The sequence below is a fragment of the Rana temporaria genome, chromosome 3 (genome assembly GCF_905171775.1).
Source record: "Rana temporaria chromosome 3, aRanTem1.1, whole genome shotgun sequence".
Classification (NCBI taxonomy): Eukaryota; Metazoa; Chordata; class Amphibia; order Anura; family Ranidae; genus Rana; species Rana temporaria.
In genome coordinates, this window is record NC_053491.1 from 358,571,994 (window position 1) to 358,582,858 (window position 10,865).

Here is a 10,865-nt window from a genome sequence, read left to right on the forward strand (position 1 = left end):
GAAGCACACCTCCAGATCTGCAGCTCTCATTGGCTCTTTTATGACCCATCCCTTCCTGACAAACCTTCACGAGGATGAGAGAGAGCGCTGTGCATGATGTCATAGGACTAGTGCTACGTCCGACATCAGATGCAATTCGCACCGCAGTGCAAATCACATGTGCTCTCTGTGCGATGAGATTTGAGCCATACGGATAGAATGGCTGAATTTGCATCGCATTCGGACCAAACTCGCTCAGGACCCTTTTTTGGTCCGCAGCAGAATCCAATTTCATTCACACCCATGCTATCTGATTCCTGTCCGAATTTTCAGTTCGCACTGCGATATGTGAACTGATTTGTGGGTGTCATCAACTTTTAATTGACACTCCCAGCATTTTTCAATGCTGCCGAGAGAAATGTGATGTGGGAACCTGTAGTGGATTCGCAGGGTTCCCACATTGGCTGCAGTGTGAACTGAGCCATAAGACCATACAGGAAACAGGAAGTGGGCTGTATAAGGTATTTACTTGCAGAGAAAAAAAAAGTTTTACTATCCAAAGGTAAAACAAGGGCAGATGATTTAATAGATGGAAAGATGAAGAAATTACTGAAGGTCCGCTTTAAACCCAAAATGGTTTATTTAGCAGCTTACCAAGCATTAGATATGGATGGCTGCATTTGTTTTCTTTGCTTTGTTTTTACCTGGTGATCTGGCCAATAACACACTTCCTGTATTAGTGAGACACAACTCTGGATGAATGAGAACAGGAGGCACAGTGGACAGGAGGAGGACAGTGGTAAATATTTTAGCAGATTTAAATACACTAACAAATTGAAAACAAACTCCAGCTTACACTTCATAATCAGTTACAGCAAACAGTTTTGCACGACTAAATAAAAGCTGATCATTTTAAATTATCCCTACCAGTGTTAAAGCGGGAGTTCACCCGGAAAAAAAAAATGTAACATTAGATTCATGCTCATTTTGTCAAGGGGAATCGGGTAGTTTTTTTTAAAAACGAAGCAGTACTTACCGTTTTAGAGAGCGATCTTCTCCGCCGCATCCGGGTATGGGCTGCGGGACTGGGCGTTCCTATTTGATTGACAGGCTTCCGACGGTTGCATACATCGAGGCACGAGTAGCCGAACGTCGGTGTGGCTCTATACGGCGCCTGCGCACCGACGTCCGGCTACTTTCGGAAAATCGTTACGCGATAGATGCGACCGTCGGAAGCCTGTCAATCAAATAGGAACGCCCAGTGCCGCAGCCCATACCCGGAAGCGGCGGAGAAGATCGCTCTCTAAAACGGTAAGTACTGCTTAGTTTTTAAAAAAACTACCCGATTCCCCTTGACAAAATGAGCCTCAATCTAATGCTAAAAATTAACATTTCCGGGTGAACCTCCACTTTAAGGCTTTTTTTTTTTGTGAGCTGCAGCTTTAAAAATGCCGCGGTCGCGTTTTTGAGCGTTTTTAACGTCTGGCATTTTTACAGCTCTACTCTGGAGCTTCAGAACGCCCTGGTCCCGCGTTTTTTTTACAGCTCAAAAACGTCTATGCCACTTGCAGCTCAAAAACGCCTATGTGGGAATGAAGCCATAGAATAACATGGACAGGCGTTTTTAAGCTGTAAAAAACGCTCAGAAACGTGGCTGTAAAAACGCCAGTGGAAATGAGGCCTAAGTGGTTTGTTTCATCCATGTAAACTGATACATTCTGCTGTGGAACATTAACATCCCGTTACACACCCAGAACAAAATGGAGTGGGGCTGAGCAGCACGCAGCCATTCATATGCAGCTTTGTATTATCTGAATGAATACAAAGCTTCCTCCGATTGGCTGAGGCGAAGAGGCATAGGGCACTAAACACGTCGTGTGCCACTTGGTACAGTGTCCAGTCTCATTGTATGTCAGCATGTGCTAGATTTTGACAAGCTGCAGGAGTATGGCTGGGCCCTGTACCTGTGCCTCTGGGATTGGATGGACAGGGCATAAAATGCCCAGTGTACATGTGGCCTGGGGCATACCCACTACTAGAAAATGCAGCATTAAAACATTAAAAAAAGGCCCATTTGCTGATTTTATGGCCCGTTACGACACCATGATTTTTAGTGTGTCAGAAGGAGCTTATAGATTGGCTTAAAGAGAATCTGTCACAAAGTGACAAGAAGCCTCAGCTGCCACCCTCTGTCTCCTGGGTGGCACACCAACTTCAGGGCAACGATGCCCTTGAACGTTTCAACTCTGCAGCCTCTAAAATAATGTGTGGTCCAGAACTCCGACAATGGTCGCTTCCATCTGAGTCTTCTCATACAGGTAAACTGCTTGGTGACCTGCTGTATAGACTCATGCAGTGGTGGCACCAAGATAAAATGCAGGAGCTTACAGTCTAATGATCCTGTCACAGTCATAACCCAATGTAAAGACCTCACCACAGTCATACCCATGATAGGCTCACTCTGGTTAAAACCATTACCTTACCAGTACATGACAGAATGAGGGACAAAACTTGAAGACCCGGAAGAAACCCCAGAAAACAGAGGGATGACGTACAAGGCTAACCAACAAGCTACCAGACTGTCGCTATAAACTTTTTTTTCCCTGACGTTTTGTACCTCTGCAGAATTTTATAGAAGGATATAGGCTCTGGTTGGGCAAATCAGTTTCTCTCCAGCTACTGAACTACACAGTCCAACATTTATTGCTGCTCACTCTAAGTGGGAGCATACTAGTTTTTAGAGGTAGACCGATATGGGTTTTTCTCTGGCCGATACCGAAAATTTAAAAATCTGGGCGGCCGATGGCCGATATATGATGCCGATTTTTGCGGCCGATTTTTTTTTTTTTATTGGTGGCACTGGCTCGTGGCACTGGATGGCACTAATTGGCACTGGAAGGAAGATGGCACTAGCAGAAGGCACTTATTGGCACTGGCAGGTTGCACTGGATGGCACTGAAAGATGGTACTAGCAGGTGGCACTGATTGGCAGATGGCACTGGCAGGTGGCACTGGGTGGCAATAGTTAGCACTGGTTGGCATTGGCAGGTGGCACTTATGGCTTTAGTTGGCACTGGTAGGTGGCACTGGATGGAAGGTGGCACTTACTGGCACTGGATGGTGCCACTGGTATTGGCACTGGCAGGTGGCATTGGCGGATGGCACTGGATGGAAGGTGGCACTAATTGGCACTGGATGGTGGCACTGGCAGGTGGCATTGGCGCATGGCACTGATGGAAGGTGGCACTAATTGACACTAGATGGTGGCACTGGTATTGGCAGGTGACATTGGCACTGATGGAAGGTGGCACTAATTGGCACTGGATGGTGGCACTAGTAGGTGGCATTGGCGGATGGCACTGGATGGTGGCACTGGTATGGTTACTGGCAGATGGCAAGTGGCACTGGCAGGTGGCACTGGTCCAAAAAAATGGTGTCACCCCCCCCTCAGTACAGACCCCCTCTCCCTCCAGTATAGACACCCCCCCCTGCCCCCCGTAGTACAGACACCAGAGCGGTGTGTGTCCCACAAGCGCGGGCCCCACCTCCTCTGTGGGCGTTAACAGAGGAGGGACGCCGCGCTGGGTGTACCAAGTTGGCTGCGGCTCCGGAGCTAGGCCGAAGTCGCGGTCTTTCCTGATGCCGTGACCGCGGCGGCAATCCGCGGATTGCCGCCGCGGTCACAGCATCAGGAAAGGCCGCGGCTCCGGAGCCGTGGCATCGCTAGCGGGAATTGTAAAATATCGTCCCGATTTGGATAAAAAACGGCCGATGCCGATTTCGCCAAAACGGCCAAATATCGGCCTGCCGATATATCGGTCGACCTCTACTAGTTTTCATCGCTCAACCAAAGCATAGCTGACCCATATGCAGACCCGATCATCTTTATGGAGGCCTTGGGCAAACCCACCTCTAATAAGTCATAGATGTGGAAGAAATACTTTAAGAAAGAAGAAGATGATCTATGCAATTTTTTCCACATTACTGTACACTAGGAATGCCAAACATATGAATCATACTGATCAACATATATATTTTGGGGGTACATGGGTCAGGTATGGTGTATCAGACATCAGTCTTCATTGTGTCCAGTTTCCATGCCTGCTAGTCTTTAAAAGAGGTATGGACGAAGATTTTCTAGCAATACTTCTCTTCTGAGTCCCAGGAGTGCTCTTGTGTCACAGAGCCACTCCAGGCTCTGGAAGGATCCCTACCATATTGTTGGGATCCACCCAGATGCCTGATCTGCAGCTGGCTCTGCACGCCATGGGGTACATGAACCTGTGTGTAAATAAATAAAATAAATAAAATTACTTTCAAGTCCATGGAGTTCAGCGTTGTCCTCCTTCCATCTCAAAGTTCTTCAACCCCACTCTGCTCTGGTGGCACCATCTTGGACCAATATCCTACAAATGCTCCGACCCAACTTGGGTCTCGGCCAGGTTGGCATGTGCAAAGATCCCACTGCGCTTCTCTTTCTGGTCCTGTGACCAACTTTCTGTGCACGAGGGGGTTCTCAGAATTTCACATGTGCAGTCAGGTTGGATTCACAGCTATGCATTTTTTAGTGCATTTTGCAGATTTGCACTACAGTACACATTCTGTAGTGCAAATCTGCAAAATGCACTAAAAATGCATAGGTGTGAATGAGGCATCATGCTGCGGGCGAGATATGGGCAAATATCATTCAGGACATGTCAACTTCTCCGTGGTTGAGAATGTAAAAAAAAATTAAGAAAAAAAAAATATCTATTGATAAATAAGATAAAAAAATAAAACTTTCCAATAGTGTAACATGGCCACACGTACCTGTTCCAGCCCTAGGAATAACTACTGGCCCTTTGCACAAGGGGCCCCGCGTACAGGTTTCATACCGGGTGGATTATTGTACCTTGCAATATCTGATCTTTACCAACATTTCATGCAGTTTCCATACCAGGCCACACACCCTACTGTGCAGCCATTACAATCCATACAGCAAACACATCAGCTGCAATAATAAAAAATAAAATGTTAAACCCATTTATAAAAACTGCTTGAGTACTGGACCTCACAAAAGTACCCCCTTTTTTTTTTAAATCTGCCTCAATGCACTTTGCAGATCATGCTCCAGCACAGTGCATGCAATCACACACAAGACAGGGGTCAGTCACTGCTTTACCTTCAGCACACCATGATCTCCCTTTGGGCTGATGTCTATCCCATCCATGGAGATCTCCTGGGGTCCCTGTTCTGTCTTCATCTCCTCCGCTGTCATTGTGATCTCCTACAGGTTAGTCTGAGCTGCTGATAAATGCCAGTACTCTCAGGGGGTTCTCCAGGTGAAGTAAGATCTGTAAATGCAACTGTCTTCTAGATCTGGGTGCTGGAGGGTCAGGATTTCTGGGGGCAGCAGGGTCTCAGCTGTGGATCTCTGGGTGCAGATCTCTCCCAGCTCTGGCTCTGTGGGTGCAGCAAGATCTCCGCTCTGGATGTGTGGGTGAAGATGTCTCCCAGCTTTGTGGGTGCAGCAGTGTGTCAGCAGAGCAGGTCAGGCTGCAGCATGCTGTACAGTGTTGTCCATGCTCAGATCTGTCTGGGAGTTCTGTAGGCCGGAGAGGCTCTGCCAGCTCTGAGCCCCACCCCCTCCACTTGTCAGCACTGGGAGGAGGAAACTTCCTGGAGATACTAGAAGTTTCTAATACGAAGAGGAGTCACCCTGTAATCTAAACATCAACAATGGGAAGATGTTAGAAGGGGTGGAGCTCAGTACAGCTCGACAGACACTGACAGCGATACACAGAGCATAGCTACTGATTGGAACATACCAAACCCCTTTCTCCATATAAATACAGTGCCCTGCTTCCATATACTGAGTACCGGAGGAGTATACTCTCCTCCTCACCCCCCTTTTCTTCCTAACCCCCAGACACTCCCTCTTCTCACCTACCACCCCCAGACACCCCCTCTTCTCCTCACCTACAACCCCTACCCCCCTCTTCTCACCTACCACCCCCATACACCCCCTCTTCTTCTCACCTACAACCCCCACCCCCCCAGACACCCCTCTTCTCACCTACCCCCCCCAGACACCCCTCTCCTCACCTACCCCTCCCAGACACCCCCTCTTCTCCTCACCTACAACCCCCACCCCCCTCTTCTCACCTACCACCCCCAGACACCCCCTCTTCTCCTCACCTACAACCCCCTACCCCCCTCTTCTCACCTACCACCCCCATACACCCCCTCTTCTTCTCACCTACAACCCCCACCCCCCCAGACACCCCTCTTCTCACCTACCCCCCCCAGACACCCCTCTCCTCACCTACCCCCCCCAGACACCCCCTCTTCTCCTCACCTACAACCCCCACCCCCCTCTTCTCACCTACCACCCCCAGACACCCCCTCTTCTCCTCACCTACAACCCCTACCCCCCTCTTCTCACCTACCACCCCCATACACCCCCTCTTCTTCTCACCTACAACCCCCACCCCCCCAGACACCCCTCTTCTCACCTACCCCCCCCCCCCCCAGACACCCCTCTCCTCACCTACCCCTCCCAGACACCCCCTCTTCTCCTCACCTACAACCCCCACCCCCCTCTTCTCACCTACCACCCCCAGACACCCCCTCTTCTCCTCACCTACAACCCCTACCCCCCTCTTCTCACCTACCACCCCCATACACCCCCTCTTCTTCTCACCTACAACCCCCACCCCCCCAGACACCCCTCTTCTCACCTACCCCCCCCAGACACCCCTCTCCTCACCTACCCCTCCCAGACACCCCCTCTTCTCCTCACCTACAACCCCCACCCCCCTCTTCTCACCTACCACCCCCAGACACCCCCTCTTCTCCTCACCTACAACCCCTACCCCCCTCTTCTCACCTACCACCCCCAGACACCCCCTCTTCTCCTCACCTACAACCCCCAGACACTCCCTCTTCTCACCTACCACCCCCTCTTCTCCTCACCTACAACCCCCCCCTCTTCTCACCTACCACCCCCAGACACCCCCTCTTCTCACCTACAACCCCCCCTCTTCTCACCTACCACCCCCTCTTCTCCTCACCTACAACCCCCCTCTTCTCACCTACCACCCCCAGACACCCCCTCTTCTCCTCACCTACAACCCCTACCCCCCTCTTCTCACCTACCACCCCCAGACACCCCCTCTTCTCCTCACCTACAACCCCTACCCCCCTCTTCTCACCTACCACCCCCATACACCCCCTCTTCTTCTCACCTACAACCCCCACCCCCCCAGACACCCCTCTTCTCACCTACCCCCCCCAGACACCCCTCTCCTCACCTACCCCTCCCAGACACCCCCTCTTCTCCTCACCTACAACCCCCACCCCCCTCTTCTCACCTACCACCCCCAGACACCCCCTCTTCTCCTCACCTACAACCCCCTACCCCCCTCTTCTCACCTACCACCCCCATACACCCCCTCTTCTTCTCACCTACAACCCCCACCCCCCCAGACACCCCTCTTCTCACCTACCCCCCCCAGACACCCCTCTCCTCACCTACCCCTCCCAGACACCCCCTCTTCTCCTCACCTACAACCCCCACCCCCCTCTTCTCACCTACCACCCCCAGACACCCCCTCTTCTCCTCACCTACAACCCCTACCCCCCTCTTCTCACCTACCACCCCCAGACACCCCCTCTTCTCCTCACCTACAACCCCCAGACACTCCCTCTTCTCACCTACCACCCCCTCTTCTCCTCACCTACAACCCCCCCCCCTCTTCTCACCTACCACCCCCAGACACCCCCTCTTCTCACCTACAACCCCCCCTCTTCTCACCTACCACCCCCTCTTCTCCTCACCTACAACCCCCCTCTTCTCACCTACCACCCCCAGACACCCCCTCTTCTCCTCACCTACAACCCCCCCCTCTTCTCACCTACCACCCCCAGACACCCCCTCTTCTCCTCACCTACAACCCCAGACACTCCCTCTTCTCACCTACCACCCCCTCTTCTCCTCACCTACAACCCCCCCCCTCTTCTCACCTACCACCCCCAGACACCCCCTCTTCTCACCTACAACCCCCCCTCTTCTCACCTACCACCCCCTCTTCTCCTCACCTACAACCCCCCTCTTCTCACCTACCACCCCCAGACACCCCCTCTTCTCCTCACCTACAACCCCCCCCCCTCTTCTCACCTACCACCCCCAGACACCCCCTCTTCTCACCTACAACCCCCCCCCCTCTTCTCACCTACCACCCCCAGACACCCCCTCTTCTCCTCACCTACAACCCCCCCCCCCTCTTCTCACCTACCACCCCCAGACACCCCCTCTTCTCCTCACCTACAACCCCCCCTTTTCTCACCTACCACCCCCAGACACCCCCTCTTCTCACCTACAACCCCCCCCCCCCACTTCTCACCTACCACCCCCAGACACCCCCTCTTCTCCTCACCTACAACCCCCCCCCCTCTTCTCACCTACCACCCCCAGACACCCTCTCTTCTGCTCACCTACAACCCCCACCCCCTATTCTCACCTACCACCCCCAGACACCCCCTCTTCTCCTCACCTACAACCCCTACCCCCCTCTTCTCACCTACCACCCCCAGACACCCCCTCTTCTCACCTACAACCCCCCTACCTCTTCTCACCTACCACCCCCAAACACCCCCTCTTCAACTCACCTACAAACCCCCCCCCCCCCCTCTTCTCACCTACCACCCCCAGACACCCCCTCTTCTCCTCTACAACCCCCACCCCCCTCTTCTCACCTACCACCCCCAGACACCCCCTCTTCAACTCTCCTACAAACCCCACCCCCTCTTCTCACCTACCACCCCCAGACACCCCCTCTTCGCCTCTACAACCCCCACCCCCCTCTTCTCACCTACCACCCCCAGACACTCCCTCTTCTCACCTACCACCCCCAGACACCCCCTCTTCTCACCTACCACCCCCAGACACCCCCTCTTCGCCTCTACAACCCCCACCCCCCTCTTCTCACCTACCACCCCCAGACACTCCCTCTTCTCACCTACCACCCCCAGACACCCCCTCTTCTCCTCACCTACAAACCCCACCCCCTCTTCTCACCTACCACCCCCAGACAATCCCTCTTCTCCTCACCTACAACCCCCCCCCTCTTCGCACCTACCACCCCCAGACACCCCCTCTTCTCACCTACAACCCCCACCCCCCTCTTCTCACCTACCACCCCCAGACACCCCCTCTTCCAGAGCTTTTTTCTCAGAAAATAGGTGCAGGAACTCAACCATGACCTCGTTTAGATTTCACAAACAGTAGAAGGGTTATAAAGGGGCATTAAATACGAGGTTTGCACTACATACAGAGTGCAGAGTTCAGGGGGTTACACACAGTGCAGAGCTGTCATTTGTAAACACAGAAACCAGACTTCTGTGTTTACAAGTGATTGTGGTGAGCAGGCACCAAAGGGTCTGAGCCAGAGGTGGTGGAACTGAGTTCCCCCTGAAAAAAAGCCCTGCCCTCTTCTCCTCACCTACAACCCCCACCCCCCTCTTCTCACCTACCACCCCCCCTCTTCTCACCTACCACCCCCAGACACCCCCTCTTCTCCTCACCTACAACCCCCACCCCCCTCTTCTCACCTACCACCCCCCCCTCTTCTCCTCACCTACAACCTCCACCCCCCTCTTCTCACCTACCACCCCCAGACACCCCCTCTTCTCCTCACCTACAACCCCCATCCCCCTCTTCTCACCTACCACCCATAGACACCCCCTCTTCTCCTCACCTACAACCCCCCCCTCTTCTCACCTACCACCCCCAGACACCCCCTCTTCTCACCTACAACCCCCCAGACACCCCTCTTCTCACCTACCCCTCCCAGACACCCCCTCTTCTCACCTACCCCCCATTCAGACACCCCCTCTTCTCCTCACCTACAACCCCCATCCCTCCCCACATACCCCATCTCCTCCTCACACTGCAGAGGACAATGGCAGTACACACCACGTAGCTTTAGGTGCACACTGCAGAGGACACAGGCAGTACAAGCACAGGCTATCCCCTGGGACGCGCGACATCTTTTCTTCCGCAAGGTTTTAACCCTCTGGTTACCCATTACTAAACGGTGTATCTTGGCTGCCCTGTTTGGATGCAACTCCCACTTGGCTTTGTCCCTCGTTCTTTGGTCCCGGTTTTTTGATGCTTTGGCTATTAGCTAGATTTACTTCCTTTAAACGCATCTCATTAGATTCCGACGCCACTTAGAGGAATCCCCCTATGCTTGGTACTACAAGTTTTTTCCATAAACTACGCATAAATGATTGACGGTACACCTGCGATCACAAGCATCTTTGGTGCACGGAATGCTGGCGACCATTTCGATAAATGAAATATTTAATGTCCTACTGCCAAAATTCTCCTACCTCGTCCTGAGGAAGCCAAAAGACGAAACGCGTAGACGAGAGGATATTTTCAAACCTATTGCATACTTTATATGGTTTTTATGCATCTTATTGTACTTTTTGTAATTAAAATTATATATCCTTTGTTCCCGTCTTGCCTTTAAAGTCCGCCCTATTACTGCCTCCTAGCAGTAATTTTTTTCTCTACTTGAATACAAAGCTCATCCCTGCTGAGAAGTAAAAAAATAAACTATAGTTACATTTTAGTATACACAAATGCAATATACTACCTATTTTTAGTAATATACAATTATATTGACAATTGACTGTAATTGTAAAGAGAGGTTGGATTGCATGATTGTTGGTTCTGTAAAGGAAATGTTAAAGAATGTATAAAAATAATTTAAATAAAAATATAAAAAGGTGAGGTTGTGCTGAGTAAATAGATACCAAGCATGTTAATCCTTAAAAGTGTGTACGCCCATGAAATGGTGACAAACTTCGGCAACCCTATATTTTCCATAGGCAGCGTA

The 10,865-nt window shown here is 51.7% G+C and overlaps 1 protein-coding gene across 1 annotated transcript in view; it reads right to left on the reverse strand.

Moving 5' to 3' along the window:
- Window positions 1-5,607, reverse strand: part of FKBP4 (FKBP prolyl isomerase 4) — a 46,520-nt gene extending 40,913 nt beyond the window's left edge. Inside the window, exon 1 of the mRNA XM_040345243.1 lies at window positions 5,141-5,607. Coding sequence (XP_040201177.1) covers window positions 5,141-5,236 — 96 coding nt within the window. The 5' untranslated portion in view covers window positions 5,237-5,607. The remainder of the gene's footprint in view (window positions 1-5,140) is intronic.
- Between the last annotated feature and the right edge of the window lie 5,258 nt (window positions 5,608-10,865).